Source organism: Dama dama, chromosome 10 (genome assembly GCF_033118175.1).
Source record: "Dama dama isolate Ldn47 chromosome 10, ASM3311817v1, whole genome shotgun sequence".
In the NCBI taxonomy this organism is placed as follows: domain Eukaryota; kingdom Metazoa; phylum Chordata; class Mammalia; order Artiodactyla; family Cervidae; genus Dama; species Dama dama.
Window position 1 is genome coordinate 19,533,658 of NC_083690.1, and position 27,878 is coordinate 19,561,535.

Here is a 27,878-nt window from a genome sequence, read left to right on the forward strand (position 1 = left end):
GCTACAATGGCATAGACACCACCAAGAGAAAAGAAGGAAGAAAGCAAATTTCTGGCAGATACAGTGTGGAGTCTTTGTGAAGGAGCTGAAGGCCTTTCTGGATCAATAAAACCATTTTCAGGTAAGGTAAAAAATGCATGTGGTATCATGAAAGTGACTTTAGTAAATGAGAAGTTGTGAAAGTGTGTTTAAATCCAGAGAAAGCTCTAAAAGTCACATTGTCTTGTCTTAACTGAATAACTGCAGGCCCTGGATAAGAATGTCTCTTTGACAGAAAAATGGGCTGTTCTTCTATTTAATGAAGTTTAGTAGAAATATTACAAAAATCTGTGATAGTATTTCCTTTCACTGGTTTTGGAGACAACAAGTGCAAGCTGCTTACTAGATGAATGGCCTTTGGTAAACTGCTCACCTCTTAGTGCCTCAGACATCCTGTCTTCTAGGTCTGTTGAGAAAATTAACAAGTTATTGGATAGAGATGCCTTACACAGTGCTCAATACGTGTTTTTCACTGTTCGTTTCCCCTAACACATTGGAAATAACTGAGACTTCAAAAATTGCCTAGTTCAACTCTTTCACTTTTACAGATACCTTCTGGAGAAATTTTGTTAAACACATTTACATACGGATTTCTACAGAGATAATGTCTTGACCCAAAACAGTCAGTAATTCCTCAGATTTGATCCTGGAATCATATTAACTTTCCACAGAATACAAAATCAGAAAATGGGTCTCTCCAATGCAAAATGGCAGCTCTTCAGAGTTTTGCGGTCTCCTTAAAAATTTGTCCATACTAAACATTTAAGAGAATCAAAAGCAGACAGAGGAGATAGGAAGAAAATTATTGGCAAAAATATTTTAAGTTCAGTTAAGAAATCCTACTCTATATATATCTTGACTTGTTTTTATCAGTAATGATCATGTTTGCACATGTAAAGCCATGTCACTCTGTTTACTGACATAACATAGGGAATGCTGAAATATATATTCAGATCCAATCTTTTTATGACGTGGTTTTAGATTTGTTGATATGTTAATTTGATAATTTATTAAGGCATGGAAAATTTGCCCATAGAGATATGCAAAATAAAACAATTCATGAAGAATTACTTTTCAATTTGGAGAAGATGGAGAGGAAATTTGCATTAAAAATATTCACTATATTTTCTGGGCTATTTTCTCCGGGAAGCAAGAATACTCCTGGTGTCCCGTATCTTAAGTGTCTTTCCAATACATCATTAAAATGGAACCAAGAAAGGTCAAAATGATGTGTTAATAAGTGAAGGTCTGAATGCTTCAGATGGACTGGGGCTCATTTTAGCCCCAAGAGCCTGTCAGGGCATTAAAAGAGGCGGAAATAAGATAAGGCACCAAGATGCTGGTGGCTCCAACCCAATACTTTTCTAGGGTTTTTATACATCAAGAAATTAATGCCTTCTGCCAAAAATAGTTCTGAGGTTTGATTTTTTTTTTTTTAATGTGCAGCATCTATTGAGTCCTAGTCATATACCTTGCACTATCCTAAGGCGCTCATTTGAACCCCACAACTAGCCAATGAAGAAGGTACAATTATGCACAGTTAAAATGAGACTTAGAAATATTAAACACCTTGACAAGGTCATCCAGAGAGGCAAGTGCGGATGCATGATAGTGTGTAGTATGTGAGCGTGCATAGGTGTAGTATATGTGCATGTGTGCATGTGTGTATTTAGGAGGGGGATGGGTTCTCGCTTTCAGCAGAATGATCCTTCTCCTTTCTACCTGGACATAATAAAGATTTTTTAATATCAATGATATTGCCAGACTTAATTTATGTAACTATGGCTAAATTGGGCTTCCATGGTGGCTCAGATGCTAAAGAATCTGCCTGCCAAGCCAGAAACCCGGGTTTTCCTGGATCGGGAAGATCCCTTGGAGGAAGGCATTGCAACCCACTCCAGTATTTTTGCCTGGAGAATCCCATGGACAGAGAAGCCTGGCAGGCTACAGTCCATAGAGCTGCAAAGAGTTGGACATGACTGAAGCGACTACTTGCACGGATGCATTGCTAAATTATGCTGATCATTTCTTATAAGTTTTCATATTTTCATACATAAAACTATAAATATTAGCCAAAAAAGAAGTAAACATGATCATTTTGTTGTAGTTCAGTCCCCCATTCTTGTCCGACTCTTTGCAACCCCATGGACTGCAGCACACCAGACTTCCCTGTCCTTCACCATCTCCCAGAGCTTGCTCAAAGTCCTGTCCATTGAGTTGGTGATGCCATCCAATCATCTTGTCTTCTGTCGTCCCCTTCTCTTCCTGCCTTCTATCCTTCCAAGCATCAGGGTCTTTTCCAATGAGTCAGCTCTTCCCATCAGGTGGCCAAAGTATTGGAGTTTCAGCATCAGTCCTTCTGATGAATATTCAGGATAGATTTCTTTTAGGATTGACTGGGTTTGATCTCCTTGCAGTCCAAGGGACTCTCAAGAGTCTTTTCCAACACCACAATTGGAAAGCATCAATTCTTCGGTGCTCAGCCATCTTTATGGTCCAACTTTCACATTCATACATGTCTACTGGAAAAGCCATAGCTTTGACTATACAGACCTTTGTTGGCAATGTAACGTCTCTATTTTTAGCACACTGTCTAGGTTTGTCATAGCTTTTCTTCCAAGGAGCAAGCACCATTTAATTTCACGGCTACAGTCACCATCCACAGTGATTTTGCAGCCAAGAAAATAAAGTCTTCCACTGTTTCCATTGTTTCCCCATCTATATGCCGTGAAGTGATGGTACTGGATGCCATGATCTTAGTTTTTTAAATGTTGAATTTTAAGCCAGCTTTTCACTCTCCTCTTTCACCTTCATCAAGAGGCTCTTTAGTTCCTATTTGCTTTCTACCATAGGGTTGTGTCATCTGCATATGTGAGGTTATTGATATTTCTTCCAGAAATCTTGATTCCAGCTTGAACTTCATCCAGCTCAGCATTTTGCATGATGCATTCTGCATATAAGTTAAACAATATACAGGGTGACAATATACAGCCTTGACGCACTCCTTTCCCAATTTTGAACCAGTCTGTTGTTCCATGTCCAGTTCTGATTGTTGCTTCTTGACCTGCATACAGGTTTCTCGGGAGGCATGTAAAGTGGTCTGGTACTCCAATCTCTATTACTGAAGATAGCTGTATGAGATATGTCAAGTGCTAAGGGTGCAAAGCATAGCCTCTACTCACATCATCAAGATAGGTTAGGAGACAAGGTACATATGTTAAAAACAAGAGTTAATGACACAAGGTAGACAACTGTTGCATGAATAGTATAGATGCATGTTATGGAAATTCAAAGGAAGAAATAAATCAGAGAATTAGGAAAGAAAATGTTAGAATACAGATGGCAGTGCAGAAAGGGAAGGTTATTTTACCAATGTCATAAAGCTAGTTTTGAAAGAGTTGAGAGTAAATCACAAGTTTCCTGATTCATTTTGTAAGACTGTTTCATGGAACTGTGCTAATGAAAATGATCTTAACAATAGCATTAATTAACACTTTGAAGATACTTTTTACATGCTGGGCATTTTACAGACATTATCTTATTAAATTCTCATAATAACCCTAGGACAGAGGTGCTGTATTTTTCCCCATTTCACACATGAGGAAATTGAGGTGTAAGAAGGATAATTTTCCTAAAGCCCTACAGCCAGAAAACAGCTGATCCAATAATTAAACCAAGGTTTCTAAAGAGCTATAATGAGGGCAGGTAGTGTGGCCCAGAAACTAGGGGAATGATGGGTCAAATCTAAGTGGTGGGAACAGACATTTATGAAAAGTGAGTGGGCTGCTTTACTGGAAGAGGAAATTCAAGAGAAGACTTAGCAGATAGAGTTAGAACAGAGTATGAGGCAGACAGAAGGAGCTCTTGAATGTCAATCCAGGCAGCAAATATTCTATTTGTCTACCATGTGTTTGGGAAGAAGGTAGGAACAGAAGATAGGAGCTTGACAACGCTATAGTTGTGGGCTGCTGTTGCTGTTATTTTTAAAATTAACCTGGTCACAAACAGAATGAAGAGGAAGAGTCTAGTAGTAGAGGACTGGTCAGGGGCTAAATCCTCAGCTCTGAAGAAAGATGGGGTGTTTCAGGTGTTCTCCAGACTCCTGAGGGTACACAGCTACAGGTCCATTTCCCAATCTCACCACAGAGCATGGGAAGAGACTGACACTCCTCACCAATCTTTCCCCACAGACTGCAGTATTTCCACATCCACACAAGCTAACAAAGCCCTTTGGAACCATGAAGATTTTTTTCCGCTACCAGACATTCAGATTCGTCTGGCTCACAAAGCCGTCTGGCCAGCGCTTTCACAAAAGTCACCAGCCGGGGGCACCTCTGACTCTTGCCGACTTTGAAGCCATAAATCGCTGCGAGAGATCATTGCCTAAGAACTTTAACTTTGCTGGGGATGTGCTGGACCAGTGGTCCCAAAAAGAGAAGGTATATGATGATGGGCTTCCTTTAAATGCTTGGTGTCTACCTATCAGCGTTCCATTTCCTTGTTGTGTGGCCATTTTTAATTCCATTCTTTCATACCTTTTGGTTTCCTTTGTTTTCCAATTGCCCTTCTCTCTCTCCAGGGGAGAACTTTGCACCTCAACTATGTATGTCTTTATCCTCAGCCCCCGTCATTATGGTTACTCAAAGAATTATGCCTCTTCCCCTCATTTTCCCCAAGTTGCACATAGCAGCTCTTTGTTCTCCAATTCTTCTGTTTGGGTTGGGCACAAAAAGCAGTAATTTGAGCTTTGGTTTTATGAATAGTCATTGGTGCAGAAGCAGAGGTTGAGAAGGAAAAAGCAATGAGTTTTATGAACTATTTAGTGTATCCCTGGGTCAAGGTCCCTGCATACTGACCCCTCAACTCCCAGTCAGGCACTAAGCTGAACATTTCACTCATCAGTGCTTACCAAAGTGCACTGCAAGGGCCTGTGCTTCAGAATATATACTAGATGTACAAGGTACTGAATATGTGGAATTAATTCTTCCTATTAAGTAGACTGGACAGTCTTCCTTCAAATCTATTGTCTTTAGCAGCTCTCTTATATTTAATGCACTCACTTTTGAACAGAGAGTGCAGGTATAAGATGAAAATCTCTAGATAAAATTTAGGGACATATTTTGTTTTCAGTACACATATTTATTTTTCAGTAACCCATTTTTAACAAGTTGTACTGATTTTTCCATTATGGTGGTATTAATAATTAAACATATTTTCCTTCTTAAGTAAAGTATACAAGTAAAAATGAATCAACAGTGTAAAGAAGAATACAAAGAACAATAGCACAAGTGTAGACAGATCTGGTAAAATAGTGATACTCAAATGACTAATGATTGAGAAATACTGATCTATATTATTTCATCAAATCCCCATCACCACCCTGAGATAAGGGGGCTGCAGATAAGGAACTTAACCTGCAGAAGTTAAGCTACTTATCCAAGTTCACCAGTTCAAAGGTAAATGAACCAGCTTCCGATCTTACAGAGCTTTAATCCATTGGATAGGGATGCATCTATGATATCACAAAGTTTAATGGAATAAACGGGAATGTGCATACAAAGCTGCAGGAACACAGAGAAGTCAGAGAGGGGCAGAAGTGGGAGCTAAGAGAGACTTGACCAAAGAAGTGAAAAGAGAACTGGGCTGTGAAGTATTTTCCAGCTAGGGAAGATAAGGGGAGCTTTCCAGATAGGGGAAGAAAAGGGGAGTAATATTTCCCCCAAGTAATACATAAGGCAAAGAGATTTTACAGTATAGACTTCTAGAATCACGTATAAGAAATTTGCTCCAGAAAGCAATCAAGCTCCTTCCACAAAGGCCCTCCATCTTGTTCTCGGTTACCTATGAAACCCATAGCTTGGCCTTTTGGGTAAAAAATGCTAAGTTCCTAATCAGCCTTAGTCCATTCATTTTGGCTTTTGATTGGAAGACAATCTAACTTAAACCAGAAAAAAAGGAAAGTTGTGTTCAACTCTTTGCGACCCCATGGACTGTAGCCTATCAGGCTCCTCCGTTCATGGGATTTTCCAGGCAAGAGTACTGGAGAGGGTTGCCATTTCCTTCTCCAGACGATCTTCCTGACCCAGGGATTGAACCCAGGTCTCCCGCATTATAGGAAAATGCTCCACCGTCTGAGCTACTAGGGAAGTCCTAAACAAGAAAGAAATTTATCAAAGGGATGTGGGAGAGCTCACAAAATTGGGTTGGAAGCTGGAGTTTTCACAAGGATGGGAAGCGGGACAGATGCATAAGCACCAAGTGCCAATAGACAGATTTTGCTCCAACCATTTTCTATCTCTTTGTTCTTCTCAGAAAACTCTAAATTAGGGACAGAAGGTGTGACTGGCCCAACTTTGGGTCACAGTCCCACACATTGATCAGGGGAGGATGGGCACCCTGATGGGTTGTCTCAACAAGGCGGTATTTGAGAGAACAGTGGCTCCCCCACAGACAAACTGGGTGCTGTTACTGGACCCCACCAGCACGAGTGCTGAGGGAAAGATGCCGAGGATGTCCCATCTATTTGATGACCACTCATTCAAGCCTTCTCCCCTCTTTCCCATGTACCTATGCATACCTAGACAGGAGAGAGACCAGCCAACCCAGCCCTGTGGTGGGTGAATGGCAAAGGGGATGAGGTGAAATGGAGCTTTGGAGAACTGGGCTCCTTGTCCCGAAAGGCTGCCAATGTGCTCACCAAGCCCTGTGGTTTAGAGAGAGGAGACCGAGTGGCCGTGATTCTTCCCCGAATCCCAGAGTGGTGGCTCATAAGCGTGGCATGTATGAGAACAGGTCAGTGCCAATATTTAACATTTCTAAATCATGCAGAAAAAGAATAAGACTGAAAGTAGAGGTTTTTCTGAACTGTTAGTCCTGACTGAAATTATGCTTACAAAGAACAGAAAAGTTGGGTTGAAATTAGAAGCAATCATGATGCAATAATAAAACATGACCTCAAGAGGTAAGTATTATTGATGTCCATTTTGCGAGAAAGGAAATTGATGTTCAGAAAGGTTAAGTTTGCCCAGAGTCACACAGCTAGAAAGCTATGCAATTGGGACTTAAACACAAAACTCTATAAAAGCAAATGTGGGTACCAATACCTCTTTGCAGTGCTGTTTATGATGTGTTCATTCAGATGCTCCAGAATTTACTTCTCTGAATATATTTGTACTCTCCCTGACATAGAAGTACAAAAGGAAGAAAAAAGGACTTCATAACAAAATGACTTTTAAGACTAAGGTTGTATATTCCAGCTGGAAAACCTTTGTCTCTTTCCAGAAAATTAATGTATTAAATGACACATTTTCTCCCACAGTAGTAATGTATAATGTACCCCAGTAAAATTTCTACAGAAGTCTTTTCCTTTCTAGGACAGAGTTCAGCAGAAACCATGGCCTATGAGTTGGCCATTTATTTTTGTAAATAAAGCTTTAAAGTTTTAATGGAATACAGCCATGCTCACTCATTTACATATTGTCTATAGCTCTTTTTGCACTACATCAGCAGAACTGCTCATTGAAACAGAAATGGTACGACTCACAAAGCCTAAAATGTTTACTATCTGGCCTTTTACTGAAAAAGTTTGCACACATAACATACATGTTTATAAGTCAATCCAAAATAAACAAGAATGCCAAAAGATATACTACTATACAGAACATGAAAACATTTGTTACAATATCATTAATAATAGGAAAAAAATGGAAAAAACTATACAGGAACTATTAAATAACTTAAAAACTAGCTGAGAATGAAGTTTAGTGGAGGCGTGGTTATTGCTAATTGAAATTATGATGCCTCAATTTGCTGGAATGTCATTAAAAGAATAATTTTAAGGATTTCATAATAGTGTTGAAAAATGCTATCATTGCCTATATTACATAAAAATAGCAATATATAAAATTATTTTTACATTCACTATAAAAAGGAATTTGCAAATGTGAAACCAACTGTGGGTTGGAAAGAGATTAAAGGTTTTATTTGTCTTAAAAATATACTAATATTACTTAACCTAATGTATGCCATTTGTGAAATGCTGAGATTAAAAACAAACCCACAAGCAGAATGGTCAAAAATATACAATTAATTAAATGTTAAAGAAGCAGCTGAGGATTATATTTTCAAGTTCAGAATAATTAAATCTCAGTAAACACTGAGATACTAGTACTATGCACCACATAGCTAAATACTTTGCTTTTGTTGTAAAGCGTAAAAATCTGAAATCCCCTAGAAAAGAACTTACTCCTGACCCCCAAGCTATCCATTGAATACATCCACATCACAAATCCACCAAGAGTACTAATAATTTCTGAGCCCCTAAGAACAAGTGGTTTGCAAAATAATCTTTTATTTTTATATTGAGTGAATGATGAGATATTTTCTTGATTAACTTCCTATCACATCAAATATTTATTCATCTTCTCAAGAGGGGATGACATGTAAGAGTTTTTAAAATATATTCAGTAATTAAAGTTTCCTTACTAGGAATTCAACTCCATATCTTCCTATTCAGCCTACTTCAGGGAACTCGCCAAGAAATAAGGAGTCTGGTTCATGACACAGGTCTTGGGAGTCTGGGAAGTGTCTTTGAATCTTGGTTCTGCCACTTACTTTACAGCCCCTGGGCTAGTTGTCATCTATATGCTGGGATTAATTTTAAGTGAGATACCAGGCATATATTACATAATAAATGGTAGTGGCTCTTTGTCATGCTTTACATACATTCCACTTTCTCGCCATTGATCTGCTTTAGAAAGTGCAAACCACTTCCCCTCTGTTTTTCATCTAATTCTCCCATATATGTTCTTATCACAGTGAACTAGTACTTTAAAATCAGGCCCATCACAGGCCAGGGTTTAGAATTATGTGAAAAAGTGGAATAAATTAAACATTGCCAAAGCAATGTAGGCATACGTCAATGAACACAGACCACTGAGAAAACCCAGGTTTGAGGGCTGGCTCTGCCACTTGCTTGGCTCATAATCCATCAGATGGAAATAACTGCATTGATTTACATGGTTGCTTAGAACAGTGGTCTCCAAGTTTTTTTGGTTATACAATCTATCAATAAAAATTCTTGGGACACATATACTCCCACCTGGATATAGTTATTTAAGTTGTTCTACTTTGCTAATACAGTATATATATTATAAAATATATACAAAAATGAGATAAAGTCATAAACAGAATTCCATATCTCCAATAAACTTTTTAAATTCTAATTTCTTCTCTTATCCTGAATGGATAATCGTGCTAAACTCAATTTGGAAACCATAGGTTCAAATGACTGGATGAGTTGATGTTCATGAAAATGCAAATCAGTAAAGTGCTGTAAAATGTAAAGTACTGTTTAAGTGTTATATAGCAAGATTCAAATGTTCCATTAAAAATGGTACAGAATAATAGCCCACCATTATGACAGCTCATGGTAAAGAATCATCTGCCAATGCAGGAGATGTGGGTTCCATCCCCGAGTCTGGAAGATCCCCTGGAGAAGGAAATAGCAACCCACTCCAGTATTCTTACCTGGGAAATCCTGTGGACAGAGGAGCCTGGCAGGCTACAGTCCATGGGGTGGCAAAAAGAGTCAGACATGTCTTAGCAACTAAACAACAACAGCGTACTGCTTACCATATGCCAGAATTACTATTAGTTTCCCCATTTTACAAAGAAGGAAAGGAAAACACAGAGAGATGAAGGAATAAGTTCAAGGTCACAAAGCAAGTATGTTACAAGGATGGGATTAGATCCAGGGACTGTCAGACTCTGAAGCCAGTGCTCTAAGGATCTCTCAGAGACTTCATGGTCCTGTGGGATGTCCCTGGAGACCAAGACAATGGTAGCTGAAGTTTAGATTTTGCAGCTATTTGCCACACAGGCACAAAGCCCAAGTCTCCACAGTCCACAGTCTATTCAGAGCCCTGTCTCTTTCCCAGGGCTTGTCTTCATGCCAGGAACAACCCAGCTGACAGCAAAAGACATCCTCTATCGGCTGCAAGCATCTAAAGCCAAGTGCATTGTGGCCAGTGACGAGGTGATCCCAGCAGTGGAATCCATTGTGTCAGAGTGTCCAGACTTGAAGACCAAACTCCTGGTGTCTCCACACAGCCAGAATGGGTGGCTCAGCTTCCCAGAGTTATTTCAGTGAGTATTTTCCCCACATCACTTCCGGTGTCAGCAATAATACCAGTCACAACTGCATCTCAGAGTCTCCTAGCCTCCCAGGACTCTTGCATACTGTGGGTTGACCCAGGCTCCTTCTCAGGAAAAAATCACCTAATAAAAACGTTTTAAGGACAGAGAAAGGATGTAGCTCTGCTTCCATTTCCCTCCTTTTTACCAGGGCCTGAGATGAGTGTCCTACCTGACTTAGCATTTGCCTCAGTCTTGGAGCACATTTCCCACAACTCTCACTGCCTAGACTCTGGCCATCATTTTTTTTTTCCTTAAATGTGGTCCACCTCAGGGCCTTTGCACTTGCTGTTTTGTTTTTTTTTCTACCTGGAATTCTCTTCCTCAGTCCTTTTCACAGTTGATGACTTCCTGTCAAATTTGAACTCAAATGTTTTATCCTCAGTGAGACTATCTCTGGCCACCATGTCTAGAGTAGAGTTCCAAGCCAGTCTACCACATCATCCTGTTGTTTTCTTCATAGTACTCATCACTCTCCAAATATCATATCCCCTCATTTGTCCCTGTATTTACTGTCTATTTTTCGCCTCTACAGTTGACAAATGAGGACCCAATTCTGGCATGGCACTCACTTTTAGAAAGTTGTGTTGGAACAAGACCACACCCATTTGTGTACATATTGTCTAGAGTGGCTCTCATCTTATAAGAACAGAGTTGGGTGGCTACAGCACAGACTCTATGACCCCCAAAGCCTGAGATATTTATTATCTGGGTCTTTACAGAAAAAAATTTCCATCCCTGTTCTAAACAGTAAGCTCCAAGAAGGCAAAGGCACTATTTGTCTATTTGATCACTCTATTTCTAGTTCCTACCATTTGGTTGGGCCCTAAGAAATGCTTACTGAGGACTGAACAAAACAGCGCACTTAACCTCAGTTTTCCTTATATGTAGATTGGGGATGCACATGTCTCAAGTGTTGTTTTGAGGATAAAATAAGCTAATAAGCAAGAAAGTGCTTCCTAAACTGTAAAAAAGGGAGTAAAATGTTTATTAAATGTATTATCCTTCAAAGAGTTGTTAAGTAGCTTGAGTTTTTTTTTTAAATACTTTTGATTAGCTTATAAAAAGACATATAAATTCTGTTGAATAAAGGTAGTTTCCATTGCTGGAATAAAATTTTACTAGTAATCAAAACCAAACCCTGTTGATCAAACCCAAAATGTTTTCCCACAGCTATGCCAGAGAATGCTGTTTGTGTCTTTCATAAACTGAGTACCTCTGGTTAAGTCAAATAACACCTCTAAAGCTCTGTGTCTTATCCATAAAATAAGGATATGATAGTATCTACCCCATTGAGTTGTAGAAAAATCACATGTGATGAAGCATGTGAAGTTTTTAGCATAATGCTTGGCACAGAGTAATCACTCTGTAAGATTTATAGTAATTATAATTATTATTAGTCTCAAGTTAATAAAGCCATTCACCTGTGCAATAATTCCTTAAGGTAGTGTTATTCAATTGAATATTCATATTCCTCAGTAAAATATTTTTAACACACTCCCCTAATACATATGTATTTATTTATTTATAAATTATATACACATACTTTTGTGCACCACACAAATATAAAAAATAATTATTTTAAAGAATGAATTCTAAAATATATATAATTTGAAATTCTATTTTCTTCTCATCCCAGTCATCTTGCATACACTCCTGGGCAGCAAGGTCCCCCACTTTCAAGACTCCTGTCCTAAACAACTCTGCCACATTCTGTTGAGTCCCCAGAAAACCTTTAAAGTGTCACAAAATCCACAGGAGACAGAGAACTTCGAACTCACATGAATTTGAAATTGAAATTTATACATTTGGGGAGTATTTTTCAAGGTAAAGGAAATCCTCACTTCAAACCAACAACTTTGGAGTGTCATAACTTGACAACTGCCATGGATTGTTTCTCTAAAAGCTAAGGAAAAGAGAGCCATAAATTGCCAACAACTGGCCGTTCTCTCAGAAAACCACACACAGCCATAATTAGGACTATTTCACTTGGTTAGAGTCAATCTTCTGGGAGTTCACTTTAAGGTTTCTCACTCTACTTCTGTCTCCCATGGATAGACGTTCATGAACATTTTCCAGAATATTATACTAGAATGGGGAAACAGTTAAAATTATGGGCCTGACTGATATTTCTCTTTTCCTGTCCTAATAAAAAGGATCCTTCCCTTCAGCTCAAGACCCTGGATTCTGATCACAAGGGGCTTAAAACAGTGTTCCAGGAAGAAGAACTGTATGAACAAAAGTATGGAGGCAAAGAAAATCCCAAAATGTGCAAAGAAAGGACTGCAAGCAGTTTGGGGTGGCTGGAAAATAAAATATGAAGTCAGAGTGGAGGCCAGAAGAGCAAGCAGAGGCCAGATAATGGCCTCTCATATAAAGATCTGACTCTTGGCGATTCCATGGACTATACAGTCCATGGAATTCTCCAGGACAGAATACTGGAGTGGGTAGCTGTTCCCTTCTCCGGGGAATCTTACCAACCCAGGGATCAAACCCAGGTCTCCCACATTGCAGGCATATTCTTTACCAGCTGAGCCATCAGGAAAGCCCAAGAATACTGGAGTTGGTATACTATCCATTCTCCAGTGGACCTTCCCAACCCAGGAATAGAACCAGTGTCTCCTGCATTGCAGGAAGATTCTTTACCAGCTGAACTACAAGGGAAGCCCAAAGATTGAACATGTATGCTAAATTTTTAACTTGACCCTATGAACAAAGGATCTGGAGAGGGAAATAGCAACCTACTCCAGTATTCTTGCCTGGAGAATTCCGTGGACGGAGGAGCCTGGTGGGCTGCGGTCCACAGGGTCACAAAGAGTCGGACACGACTAAGCAACTAATACACACATGAACAAGGGAAGCCAATGAAGAGTTTTAAGAAGTGAAGTGTCAAGGTCAGTTTGCAATTTTAAATAGATTTCTCTGGCAACTGCATAAAAAAATAAATTTGAATAGAACCAAACTGGAATCAGAGAGACCATCTGAAAGGCTTATCTAGGGGAGCAATGATGAGATTCTAAGGCCAAGATCTGATGAGTAGTACTGAGAGAAGGAGGCACGCTAAAGAAAGAACTAGAAGGATTTGGAAACTGATTGGACATGAAGAACAAAGGCAGGAATCTTCTGCTTTTTAACTCAGATGACTTAGTGGGTGGGATATTATCAGCTGGAGAAAGAGTTTAAAGTTGTGTGCTCAGTCACTCAATAGTGTCTTACTCTTTGAGACCCCACAGACTGTAGCCTGCCAGGCTTCTCTGTCCATGGGGATTCTCCAGGCAAGAATACTGGAGTGGGTTACCATGCCCTCCTCCAGGGGATCTTCCCAACCCAGGGATTGAACCCAGGTCTCCCACATTGCAGGCGGATTCTTTACTGTCTGAGTCACCGATTGAGGGGACTAAGAACAAACAAATGTGTAGCAAGTAGTAGATATTTGAGTCTTGGGCTCAAGGAGGTAAAGATATAAATCTGGAATCATCAGCATATAATCAGTTTCAAAAAACTGATTATATATATAACTCAGGTATGCAAAGAAAGATACAAGTCATACAGTGAAAACCTTGCTTGAAAATCTACTTGTCACTCACAGATTATAATGTTTCTTTGTTTTAAAAATCAAAAGCTTTATATCAAAAGTTTTACGTACTAGCTTAAGAAGCATTCAAAGATGAGTTGGACTTTTTTGGTTTGTTTTTGTTTGCTTGTTTGTATCAGATACTGTGATGAAATTCCCCTTTCTCCAGTCCAACACATACCAATTTCACCATATATTTTACTGAAAAAGTCAATACAATTGAGTGGTCTATTTTTATTTGGGGAGTGGGGATGAGGGGTGGGGTAGGCAAGTTACCCAGAAAACCACATTAATATTTCATGAAACTATATTTGACAATATAGTATGTGTTTATGTCATTAATCCTTACTGTTTTAAATTTTCAGTGGCAATCTTAATCTAATTAGCATGGGTTAAAATGGTATCCTTCAACCTGAGATATTAAAAATATGGTATGTGAGTTTCAAAAATCCATAGGTGTTCTATTGGGTATCAAATACTAAGTAGCAAACCAACTCAAAAGTTAGTGATGTAAAACAATCATTTTATTTGCTTAGATTCTGTGGGTTAGAAATTCATGTAGGTCTCAGCAGAAGCAATTTATCTCTGCTCCACATCAGCTCGACTAGAGCTGGAGGATCCAAGTGGGTTCACTCAGAAGTCTGAGACTTTGGTGTTAGCTAAACATTTCCCTTCTCCCACACATGCCCTGTCTCTCCAGCAGGACAGTCTGAACATTTTTATGTGGTGACTGTGTTCCAGTGAAAAGTGAAACTACAAAACCTTTGTGGCTTAGGCTGAGAAGATGCATAACTTCTGTCATGTTCTGTTGGTCAAAGCAAATCTTAAGACCAGCCCAGATTCAAGGAGAGAGGACACAGGCTCCATCCCTTAGTGAAGCATGCTTGGATGGAAGGAATTTGGGGGGCTGTCTATGCAGACAATATTACACAGATATTATTATCAGTTAAAATGGTCTTAACTTTAGCAATAGAAGACCCAAGTAAGCATGGCTTAAACAATACAAGTTTATTATATTACAAATAAGAAGTACAGAGGTAGAATGGAATGAGAATTGGTTAATTCAGTGTTTTTTGAAGATAGCATGGACCTAGATTCATTCATCTTTCCATCATGCCATCCTCAGTGTGGATGATAATCCCTCTTGTGATCCCAACATGGCTAGACTAGTTCCAGACATCAAGTACTCTTGCAACAATATCTAAAGATCAAAAAGCAAGATGAATGGGGTAGGGGGAGGCAGTATTCCTCCCTCATGACTCTTTAGAACAAGGAAATATGTCTCATAAAGCTTTTAAATCCCTTTGACATAACTGCATCTTATGCCCATTCCTAACTCAGTAACTCAGAGAAGGCAACGGCACTCCACTCCAGTACTCTTGCCTGGAAAATCCCATGGACGGAGGAGCCTGGTAGGCTGCAGTCCATGGGGTCGCTAAGAGTTAGACACGACTGAGCGGCTTCACTTTCACTTTTCACTTTCATGCATTGGAGAGGGAAATGGCGACCCACTCCAGTGTTCTTGCCTGGAGAATCCCAGGGACGGGGGAGCCTGGTGGGCTGCCGTCTATGGGGTCGCACAGAGTCAGACATGACTGAAGCAACTTAGCAGCAGCAGCAGCAACTCAGTAATTACTAAGGGAAGAAATTACCATGACTGACTTAAGCTAATCAAGATTCACTGCCCACCCCTCGTAGATATATAGAAAACAGCCTCCCCTGAAGCACATGATTGCCTAATACTAGAACAAAATCAGAGTTTTACCAGTTTCAGGGAAGAAAAATAGGATGCTATATATGTCTGCCTGCAATATTGAAGATATTGAATAAAGACAATTAAACAGTTTAATTCAAATACCAAAAGATCTTCCTATAAATCTTAATAACAATTTACAAAGATTCAATACATATTTTTAATTTTATGAATTAAAAAAAAGTGCTTAGAGGAAAATGTTTAAATAAATGAAATAATATCCTTTTGTTATTGATATTGAAATGTATCTTGGCTATTTATAGGGAGATGTTGCTACTGCTGCTTACTTTTCACTTTTCACTTTTCACTTTCATGCATTGGAGAAGGAAATGGCAACCCACTCCAGTGTTCTTGCCTGGAGAATCCCAGGGATGGGGGAGCCTGGCGTGCTGCAGTTCATGGGCTCGCAAAGAGTCGGACACGACTGAGCGACTGAACTGAACTAGTGGTTAAGTGGTTAAGTTTTTATGCCCTCACTTCTGAGGGCACAGGTTCAATCTTTGGATGTAGAACTAAGATCCCACAAGCCCTGTAGCACAGCTGCGAAGTCCCTATAAGTTTTCTTGAGAAATTTCTCTCAGGGAGGCTTTGGATTATGTTCTGGTGTCAAGAAGACATAAGTAGCAAAGCAAAAGAAATGTCAGAGCTAAACTGGTCTGCCATGTTCAGTCATCATCTTGGGGCCCATACTTTACAGAACTGCCTCTGCAGAGCACAGTTGTGTGGAGACAGGAAGTCAAGAACCAATGGCCATTTATTTCACCAGTGGGACCACAGGCTCTCCCAAGATGGCCCAGCACTCTCAGAGCAGCCTGGGAATTGGGTATACCCTCTGTGGAAGGTAAGGAGGAAAACTGTTTTTTTTTTTTTAATTATCCCCTGAGCTGCCAACATGTATATCCATTTGCCTAGTTGGCATCTCTACTTGGATGGCTACTAGCTATTTCCAATGAAACATCTACAAAATAGAACTCTCAATGTCTTAACTCAGGAAATTGTACCATCTAACCAACTGGTCAAGCCAGAACTTAAGAATGACCTTGATTCAGTCCCCACAACAGCATGTCTGGCTCCTTCTCCTTTTGGCCAAGTAAACCTGCCCACCCAGAAAGGCCTTCCAAGATGTCCTAAAACTATCACATTACCCTATTTTATTTTCCTCATAGCACTTATCACTATTTGAAATTATGATATCTATTTATATACTTATTGACTATCTATATCCCTAAAACAAGGGCAGAAATCTGGTCTTCCTTGCCCTCTGCCATAGAACAATGTCTATTATAGAATATTTGCTCAGTAAATAGTTGTCACCTCAATGGACAAACTCAGAAAACCATGCCAAACCCAGACTCCCACTCTACTCTCAGACTACCTAAGATTCTGAAAAGTCCTCTAACAAGAATGAGAGGCAGTGCTGCTCATCTGGCCGTGGGGCTTCTTGTGACCCTTCTCCATAGCCATTGAGGTTCCAAGGCAAGGCCGTTCCTTAAGGACACAACTTTGTTTGCTTTCCTGTTTCTTTGTTTTATTTCAGCTTGGTCTTGTTGCTTCCCCATATCACTTAGGTATTGGCTAGACCTGAAGTCCACAGATATCATATGGAACATGTCTGACACTGGCTGGATCAAGGCTGCCATTGGTAGTATGTTTTCCTCCTGGCTTCACGGAGCCTGTGTCTTTGTGCATCGGATGGCCCAGTTTGACACCGACGCTTTCCTGGATGTAAGTCACTACTTCAAATTACATATAGTTAGGTTTCTCTCGTCTTTCCCCAAACCATAGAGACTTAATTCCTCAGAATGCAGGACTTCTTGGGCTTATGAAAATCATTTCTTTTTTAAGAAGTAAAGTCTCCAGAGACTTGGCTTTAGAATGTATTTAACAGAGTGAAGAAGGAACACCCACAACACTCTTAAGCATAAGAACCCCTCTTGTGCTTCAAATTGTTCAGGATTTGCTAGTATCACTAAATCAGTGGCCACATGAGAGTCTGGTTCTAAATAACAGATTAAGTCTCAAGTCTAAATAAATCTTTGGTTTCTGTTTCAGCAAAACAAAGACAATAGTTGATAAATCCGAACTCCTGTGTAGAGAAGATTGAAGATGGTGTCACCTTTCTCCCAGAGTAGCGCCTTTCATTCTCCCCTCACCCTATGCTTCTCACTTTGCTAATTCTCAGAACCCAATATTCTTCTTGAAACCAAGCACATCCATCCTTCTCAGCCAGCAATAGCTAGAATGAGATATCAGATGGCTCCGGTTTCTTTAGCCTTTAGAAAAATGTGATTCAAGGCCAATTATTTTTCAACCCCATGAATGATCAATCAAGTTTAATGAAATACTTGTTATTAAAAACACCACACCTGTGTGTGACTTAAAGCTATGCTCACCCTGTTATTTTGCCAACTCGTTTGACGAGATGGTTTATGAGTTTTCACAGAAATTTAGAGTAACATAAGAACTTGGGTCTCTACATCAGATTTGTAAAGTGACTTGAAGTAGATAAGTTAATTTTACAGTTTTAAAACTAACATTTATAAAATAAGAATATTTTATTCTTTATGAAATATTCTTTCATAAAGTATTAAATGTTATGTAAATATAAATATTTAATAATATATTAATATAACATCACATATAACTATATATAACATTATTAGTATTCTTATTTAGTATATTCAATGAGACAAAATGAGAATATTAAAATAAAATATTCTTTTTATAAAATATTAAATGTGTAAGATCTAAATATCTTGTCATTGACAAATTATATATTAATATAATATTGATATATCTGTTTCATGTAATATTAAATACAAATATTAAAATTGTTCTCATTCAGTTGCTAAATTGTGTCCTAATCTTTGCTATCACACTGACTGCAGCATGTCAGGCTTCCCTGTCCTCCGCTATCTCCCAGAGTTTGCTCAAACTCATGTCCATTGAGTCAGTGATGCTCTCTAACCATCTCTTCCTGTGACACCCTTTTCTCCTTTTGCCTTCCATCTTTCCCAGCATTGAGGTCTTTTCCAATGAGTTTTCTCTTCACATCAAATGGCCAAAGTATTGGCACTTCAGCTTTAGCATCAGTCCTTCCAGTGAAAATTCAAGGTTGATTTCCTTTAGGTTTGACTGGTTTGATCTGTTTGCTGTCCAAGGGACTCTCAAGAGTTCACAATTTGAAAGCATCAGTTTTTCAGCACTCAGCCTTTTATATGGTCCAACTCTCAAATCCGTACATGACTACTGGAAAAACCATAGATTTGACTAAATGGACCTTTGTCAGCAAAGTGATGTCTTAGCTTTTTTAATATGTTGTCTAGGTTTGTCATAGCTTTCCTTCCAAGAAGCAAGTGTCTTTTAATTTCATGGCTGCACCACAGTTTGAAAGCATCAGTTTCTCAGTGCTCAGCCTTTTATATGGTCCAACTCTCATATTCATAGATGACTCCTGGAAAAAACCATAGATTAGACTATATGGACCTTTGTCAGCAAAGCAAGTGTCTTTTAATTTCATGGCTGCAGTCACCATCCACAGTGATTTTGGAGCCCAAGAAAATAAAATCTTTCACTGTTTCCATTGTTTCCCCATCTATTTGCCATGCAGTGATGGGACCAGATGCCATGATCTTAGTTTTTTAATGTTGCGTTTTAAGCCAGCTTTTTCACTCTCCTCTTTCACTCTCATCAAGAGGCTCTTTAGTTCCTTTTGCTTTCTGCTGTTAGAGTGGTATCATCTGCATATCTGAGGTTATTGGTATTTTTCCATGAGATGATCATATGTCAATGAAAGAAAAGAAGAGGTTGTAGAATTGCCTTTAATTAACCACTGCTGATATTTTGTCTTTCTCCATCATCCAGACGCTTACCACTTATCCCATCACGACCCTCTGCAGTGCTCCCACCGTGTACCGGATGCTTGTGCAAAAAGACCTTAACAGGTATTTAGGCAGAAAACTCCATTTGAACCACAAACAAAAGTTATAATCCAGCAACACAGATCTCCCCTTTTCAGTACAAGATAGTTTCTCAGTCTCACCATTACTGACATTTTGAACCAAATAATTCTGTGTCATGGAGTGCTGTCCTTTGCTTTGTAGCATTCTACCTGGCCTCTACCTTCTATTAATCTGTATCAGTAGGACTTCCCTCTCCATCAGTGGTGAGGATCAAAAATGTCTCCAGGCATTACCAAGAGTCTCCTAGAGGGCAACCTCCCACCCCTGGCCCCCAACATCCCCAGTTTAAGAATCACTGGGAAACCCTCTAGGAGCAACAGAACACTTTTCCAGAGACAACAAGAGTTCTGTAATCCCAGCGCTTTCATCACCCCTGCCCTAAACACACACACACACACACACACATCTATATTTATACTGCCTTGAAGTTAATAAAGTCTTATGACTTAAAGCTTATATTCAACTTAGCCAAATCACCTGAACGTTAGGTGAAGTTGCAAAGTATGTTTATTTAACTAACATGAATTTAATACATAAGGAGAGAGAAAGGAAGAAACAATTTAAGTCATTACAGTCACCTGCTTCTCCCCTAAACCTGGATCCTTCAAAGACAAAACAAAACAAACAGAAAGAGGGCATCCTTTGTTCCCCCAAGGTGTGGATGTCTAGGAGGGAGATAGCTATGAGAAACAATAAAGGAGACATGAACCTTCCCTTTTCCTAATCAACTCCTTGTGACCCTCAGAATGTGAACATCTTGCTCAAATTTTAAGATTAATTCAAGGACTTCTATTCTGAATAGGCACAATTCATTTTCTACCAAATCCTCCCTCCCATTATGGACCTCACTATGTTAGAATTGGGCTGTTCCAAGCTTTCTCACAAGAACCTGGTTGGGCAATCGAGTAGGAAGCCACTGGTTAAAAGTTCAAGCTACAAAGTCAAATAGGCAAGTCTCTGCTCCTAATAGTGGATCTCAATCACTCAAGAGGACCTTGCTAAGGCTCCCTTAACTCCATCCATAAGAGATATTTAAGAGCCGCCTCACGGATTGTGGTAAGAATTCAACAACAGCAGCATGTTTGGTGAATGCGATACTTGACAAGTGATAAATGTAGAGTACAGATTATTCAACTCTGCTCTTTATCATCTGGGAGGGCTTGGGCAAGTTCTTTACGTTTTTCCCACCTCAATGTCTTCATCTGTAAAACAGAGTTTGTGAAGATTATGAGAGTGCTCCGCAAGCCCTTGCAACGTCATAAATGTTTGATTAATATTAGCTGCCATATTTCTTGGCTCTTAATAAGTGCTTAATATCATTATTAGCATTTTCTCCAACATTTTCCTCTCTTGAATAACCTGCTAAAATGTAAACTCCACCAAGAAAATGTTTTAATCATAACATACCCCATGTGCCTAGAACAATGTCTGACAAGAGTAGTTGCTCAACAAATATTCTCTGAATGAACTTTCCTAAGACTTGCCCTTCCTCACTCTTTGCTTGTTTCCAATGTCCTAGTTATCTGGCAATGAAAGCCACTCATATTTTGCTCCCCAAAGACCTCAGTGAAACTCTCTCTCCAGATATAAATTCAAGAAGCTGCGGCATTGCTTGACAGGAGGGGAGCCACTCAATCCAGAGGTGCTGGAACAGTGGAAAGTGCAAACTGGGTTGGAGCTGTATGAGGGCTACGGACAGACAGAAGTGGTATGTTTAATGGACAAAGTTTAGCCTTTCAACCCCAGGACTGACAACCGAGCCCCTGAAGTGTTCCCATCATGCTCTAAATTGTGATGGTATTTCCTAAAACTTCTAAATTGCCCAACTAGGTTTGACTGAAGGGGAATTATGATTATTCTTGGCTTTCCTGCCTCCTCACACAGGATACGTCTCAGAGGTGTTAGAAATTGAAGAGGTTCAAAATTGAATAGCTCCTCTTTCCAATGCACTGGGAAGGACCCCAGAGAGTCCCAGTGGGGCTTAATAGAACTTAGGTGCACTTAATGGTACTCAGCCAAAAGGAGTGATTTTCAAAGTGTAGTCCTCAAACCAGCAGTATCAGTAGCACCCAGGAATTTGGTAGAAATACAAATTCTTAAACCATGGCCCCTCCCTGACCTACGAATGAGAAACTGGGTTGGGGCCCCAGCAATGTGTTTTAACTGATACATACTCAAGTTTGAGAACTACTAGTCTCAAATAATATATTTTGGAAGATGAGCCTGAATACTTGGAAAATCAGTCAAAACTAGGTCTTGGATTTCATTGTCATGATATATTAATAGCTACAGAAAATGAATTTTTACATTGTGACATAAAATATATCTTCTTAATAGGGAATAATTTGTGCCAATCAGAAAGGACAAGAAATTAAACCAGGCTCAATGGGGAAAGGAGTACTACCCTACGATGTCCAGGTGGGTAATACCCAACTTGTTCAATAAAGGAGAGAGACTATTTCAGATTTCTGCTATTTGTTACACAACTATTAACAACCCATTTTCATTCTGTGAGAGGAAAGTTTTAGGTACCTAAATTGTTTCTTTCATTCTAGATTATAGATGAAAATGGCAACATCCTACCACCTGGAAAAGAAGGGGAAATCGCCCTCAGGCTAACATCTACACGACCCTTCTGTTTCTTCTCTGAATATGTGGTACAAGAATGTAGAACTTTAATAGACTTTAATAGAAAAGGTGGTATAATAGGGAGTCATACAGACGTGGGTCCAAATTTCATATCCCACATGTTTTGCTACCTAACCTTGGACAAGTCACAAAATCCAAGTCTATTTCATCAGCTGTAAAATGAAAAAAAAAAAAAATTGTCTCTCTCCTAAGGATTTTGTAAAGATTAAACTCTATGTGAAAGAAACCAGTTACTTTGGTTGTCCTCAGAAAGGACACCTGGATAGGCTTTAGGGGGTGGGGGGAAGTATATATGTGGTGAAATGGGTGGCATAGATAATATTTTTTATTATACTCTTGTATTCTTCTGTATTCTTTACCAGGAACTACCTTTTTAAACCTTTTTTTTTAGAAATAGAATATGAAATGTACTAGTCACTTCATGGGTGCCACACCCCTTCTTCTATTCTGATCAAACTAATCCCCAATGTTATATTTGATTCATAGGACAATCCAGAGAAAACTGCTGCCACCATAAGAGGAAATTTTTACGTCACTGGAGACAGAGGAGTGATGGACAGTGATGGTTATTTCTGGTTTGTTGGCAGAGCTGATGATGTCATCATATCCTCTGGGTATGTACATTTGCTTTTAGAAAGTCACGATTTACCAGGGGAAATCTCCTACTTAGGTGTAGATATCAAAGGCTTCTTTTCCTCTTCTAGGTACCGTATTGGGCCATTTGAAGTGGAGAGTGCACTAATTGAGCACCCAGCGGTTGTTGAATCAGCTGTCGTCAGCAGTCCAGATCCAGTCAGAGGAGAGGTAGTATGAATGTCACTAATTAAAGTGGCAATCTTGTATTTTCAAGTTGTCCATCTAACCACTTTAAAGAATGGATCAAAAGTAGTCATGTAATACTCATTATGAGACACACACATGGCAATATATACTAGGCAATCAACTTTACAAGTGAGTTGTGTACCAAAGGGAATGTTTTAAGATTCTTTTAGTACCAAATGACAGAAACTCAACTCAAACTGACTTATATTTCTTTTAAAAAAAGGAATCTATTGGCTTACACATCCAAGGGTCCATGAGATGTCAGCAAAACTTTGTCTCTATTTCTTGCTCCACTGTTCCTTATGTTGGCATTATTTGGGCAGGTTCTTCCCACCTGATGGTAACAAACTCCAGACACACTTAACAAATTACAGCTTAACAACCCCAGGAAAGGAAACAGTTTTTTGCTGTCTTTGCAAAGACTCTTTGCTATCTGGCTTGACCTGGATCATATGCCAGTCATTGACGTAGGAGTTAGTGTCAACCCTATCAGAGAGGTAAAGTAATCCTCCACAGGCAAATCAGGGTTCTGTTACTGGAAAGGGAAGACCAGATACTGCACAAGCAAAAGCAGAATTTACTATATGTATGATTGTTGTGAGATTCAGACTATACTTTCTCATAGAAACAGTGCAAATAAGAGGTTGTGACCAAGTTCCCAAACAAATCCCACAATCCTAATTAGGACCCAATGAAAGGGACTTCAGGGAATGACAAAAAGTAGCCTTAGTTTTTGATGTTCATTCACTCAGTTGTGTCTGACTCTTTGGGACCCCATGGACTGCAGCACACCAGGTTTCCCTGTCCTTCACCATCTCCCAGAGTTTGCTCAAAATCAGATCCACTGAGTCTATGATGCCATCCAACCATCTCACCCTCTGTCACCCCCTTCTCCTCCTGCCTTCAATCTTTCCCAGCATCAGGGTCTTTTCCAGTGAGCTGGCTCTTCCCATCAAGTGGCCAAAGTATTGGAGTTTCAGCTTCAGCATCAGTCCTTCCAATGAATATTCAGTGTTGATATCTTTTAGGATTGACTGGTTTGATCTCCTTGCTGTCCAAGGGACTCTCGAGAGTCCTCTCCAGCTCCACAATTTGAAAGCATCAGTTTTTCAGGGCTCAGCCTTTTATATGGTCCAATTCTCACATCCATACATGAATACTGGAAAAACCATATTTTTGACTATATGGACCTTTGTTGGCAAAGTGATGTCTTTGTTTTTTAGTATGTTGTCTAGGTTTGTCATAGCATTCCTTCCAAGCAAGTGTCTTTTAATTTCATGTCTGCAGTCACCATCCACAGTGATCTTGGAGCCCAAGAAAATTAAGTCTTTCATTGCTTCCATTGTTTCCCCATCTGTTTGCCGTAAGTGATGGGACCAGATGCCATGATCTTAGTTTTTTGAATGTTGAGTTTCAAGCCAGCTTTTTCATTCTTCTCTTTCACCTTCATCAAGAAGCTCTTTAGTTCCTCTTCGCTTTTTGTCATTAGAGTAGTGTCTGCATATCTGGGGTTATTGATATTTCTCCTGGCAATCTTGATTCCAGCTTGAGCTTCATCCAGCCTGGCATTTCCCATGATGTACTCTGCATATAAGTTAAATAAGCAGGGTGACAATATACAGCCTTGACAGACTCCTTTCCCAATTTGGAATCAGTCCATTGCTCCATGTCTGGTTCTAACCATTGCTTATTGGCCTACATACAGGTTCTCAAGAGGTAGGTAAGGTAGTCTAGTATACCCATCTCTTTAAGAATTTTCCACAGCTCAGTTATGTCCAACTCTTTGTGACCCCGTAGACTATAGTCCACCAGGCTCCTCTGTCCATGGAATTCTCCAGGCAAGAATGCTGGAGTAGGTTGCCATTTTCTCCTCCAGGGGATCTTCCTGACCCAGAGATCAAACCCGGGTCTCCTGCATTGCAGGCAGATTCTTTACCATCTGAGCCACCAGGGAAGCTCCAGCCTTAGTTCTAGGAGGAAGTCAAATAGTATGGGAGAGAGAATTTTCCTTTCTTCATGGAAGTTTCCTATATACTCTATGTCGAAATTTCAAAAACACTTTGCTTATCAGCGTTCTCCCACATGTCTTTCTGTATTCCTGGCTCAAATTATACTTGACCTTCTGTGGATCCCATACTCATACCTCCAGTATCACCTCCATGATCAAGGGATCCTGTTGTCCAAAATACTTTTCTCCTGTCACCAAATTCTCCTTCTCTCAATATAACTAACTTACTTCAGCTGAACATCAGAAGTAAACATGAATTAGAATCAATGTATGAATTGTTAATAATTTATATTCACCTCAGTAATTATCTGGTTAGTGGGTTTTAAATAGTATTACAAACGGAAGCAAAAAATATAGTCAAGAAAGACTCTTTATAGGTAGATCAGTCCTTTCTGAGTCCATCTCTCAACATACACACTTTCTCCATCAGGCCTCCTTAAAACCCTCTCAAAACACATATTCTCTAAACCTCCAATAATCCTCTACTACTTCTTAAGTATGATGGAATAAGTGGCTACCTGTCAATCAAGGACTGCCTATTTAATACACGGGATTAGTCTGGTTGGACTAGTGTGACATGAAAATAAAATGAAGCCTTTAGCTTTACTGAACCACTGCATTCCTCACACTCTCAAACCATTTATCTGGAATTAGACCTCAAAACCTCACTGTATAGTTGTATTCAAGCTTTGTTCATAGGTGATCTCCAGCATGCAGATGAATTACTTAATCTACTATTAACAAACAATTAAGTATTGATGTTCAGCATTGGTTCCAAACTCTTCGATGTGCCTGAAAAAGAAATATATTGATATAAACTGATTTTTTTTTTCCCTACAGGTAGTGAAAGCTTTTGTTGTTTTATCTGCACCCTTTAAATCATTCAACCCAGAGAAATTAACTCTTGAACTTCAGGATCATGTAAAAAAATCTACTGCCCCTTACAAGTATCCGAGAAAGGCAAGTATTGTGCCCAAAAGTTAAATGTGTTACCAAATAACTATCTAAACTAGTAAGCACATATATTAGCTTTTGATTTTATAGTAACTCATTATATAAGTAGAAGGCACCTGTTTCAAATTTAGCTCTAAGAATTTTGCTTTAAAATACTTTATATTAGGATACTACAGATGTTTGTAGAAGGAGAATCTTTGGTCATCTCTACAATACTAAGTAACTACTAAAGATCCTTATCAGACTAATCAGTCCCATTTCATATGAGGAAAAAAAAATAGTGGCCAATTGTTTTCAAAGACAGCACAAAACTTACCTATCATAGTACTTTGGGGCTATTACACCTTTCTAAATTCAAAGCATGTGACTTTAAGTATGAAGGGATCAAATTCAAGGGACAGGAAGAAAATATTATCCAAAGAAACTCTGGAATTTTTCCTGAAACCTTCTCCAAAGGAGGGATTTAAGGACAATTCTATATAAAGACACACAGAGATGGCACTACAATTTCCTTCTAGTCCTAGAATCCTATTTGTTGATATTGACTGATCCTCTACATGAGAATTGTTTAAGTTGGCATCATTTCAGCTAAAAGGTAGTTAATTTCAACTTAAGCAACCTAATTTCCATTCAGTTCACTTAATCAGTGCCTAGTTTCTTTTCATAAATGTTTGAGGACATTTTAAAATACAGTAGTCATATCTTGAGGGAGAGCAAAAAGGTTATTTTACTGTCAAGTCAGGGCCTAAGTGGAAAATTGTATATACTCAAAATCATCTTCAAAAAATTTCCCCAGAACTTCCAGGACCCAGTTCTTAAAAGGTCAAAACCCCAAGAATTAACTTGATGTTTCTCTTTGCACTTAGCTGTGGCCTCCATCTGCCTGGGGAAGTAGAGACCTAGGTCTGGTTTGAACTAGAGGAAAGCAATAGAACAAAGGGACTGTTCTTCTGTAAAGCAAATGCGCGTTACAGACCAGCATGATGGCACTCCACTGTCGCCCTCATATATAAACAGAACAGTTTCTGGTGACCAAGACGTTCAATTAGCTTAACACGACAGACACTGACAGTCAACAGACACTTGATCAGATACTTAAAGTCACATGCTTTACTAGTGGGGATAGCAAACTTGATCAAGTGTCTCATAGTATGTTTTTCTGTTAACTAGGTGGAATTTGTTAAAGAACTCCCAAAGACTATCACTGGGAAAATCAAACGCAACGTTTTAAGAGACCATGAATGGGGTCGAACCTAGCCTGACGAGAACACAGTGGCATTAAGCAGTTAACAGGGCTGCTTTCTTTTAGTCCTTGCTTCCCAATAATTTAGTGACTATCCTCTTAAAATGCTTACGATCTTTCCTGGTTGAAAAACTCTGAGTTTTTGTTTTGTACTTCGCCAAAAAATAAGTAAGTAAAAATCTAAAAATATCTGGGAAGAAAATGATGATGACCAAACAACAAAGGCAATGATAAATGGCTTGAAGTGTTTAAAATAGCAGGAGTCAAATGATTAGAAAAACATAATGGACAATGAATTTATCTTGTGCCTGATTAATTCAAAATAAAGATTAGAAGTATTCTAAGAGAAATGTTCAAGACACAATTTCTTCTACTTAAAATCTTTATATGCTACTAATTCTTTAAGGTGAATCAAAACACTTCTGTTAAAGTAAGGACTCTAAAGAATTCAAAAGTCAATAAATGAACTTAATTAAGTACTGTACTATATACTTCATTTTGAAGCAAACTCACTGTAAAATATCTAACACTTGAATTAGACATAAAATGCTTAAAAGTTTTTAGTTATTGAAGAGAAACTAATATTTGTATCTTTACTTTTTGGACAATGCACATGACTTGACACATAATTTGACATAAAAACATCTTTTATGATTAAACTACTTTATAATTACTTTATA

The 27,878-nt window shown here is 39.0% G+C and overlaps 1 protein-coding gene across 1 annotated transcript; it reads left to right on the top strand.

Annotated features, from left to right (window-relative positions):
- LOC133063506 (acyl-coenzyme A synthetase ACSM4, mitochondrial) lies at window positions 1–27,637 on the top strand. The gene is made up of 14 exons (XM_061152964.1): window positions 1–121; window positions 4,230–4,478; window positions 6,621–6,831; window positions 9,978–10,185; window positions 16,258–16,401; window positions 17,129–17,285; window positions 19,425–19,504; window positions 21,107–21,230; window positions 21,860–21,940; window positions 22,078–22,179; window positions 22,658–22,785; window positions 22,876–22,975; window positions 25,842–25,961; window positions 27,126–27,637. The coding sequence occupies exons 2-14, from the start codon at window positions 4,278–4,280 to the stop codon at window positions 27,210–27,212; spliced, it is 1,743 nt and encodes a 580-aa protein (XP_061008947.1). The 5' UTR covers window positions 1–121; window positions 4,230–4,277; the 3' UTR covers window positions 27,213–27,637.
- Window positions 27,638–27,878: the final 241 nt, after the last annotated feature.

Coding starts and splice junctions, on each gene's coding strand:
- LOC133063506 (XM_061152964.1), top strand. CDS start 4,278: ATGAAGATTTTTTTCCGCTACCAGACATTCAGATTCGTCTGGCTCACA. Junction 17,286..19,424: donor ACACCGACGCTTTCCTGGAT/GTAAGTCACTAC, acceptor TCCATCATCCAG/ACGCTTACCACTTATCCCAT. Junction 22,976..25,841: donor CAGATCCAGTCAGAGGAGAG/GTAGTATGAATG, acceptor TTTTCCCTACAG/GTAGTGAAAGCTTTTGTTGT.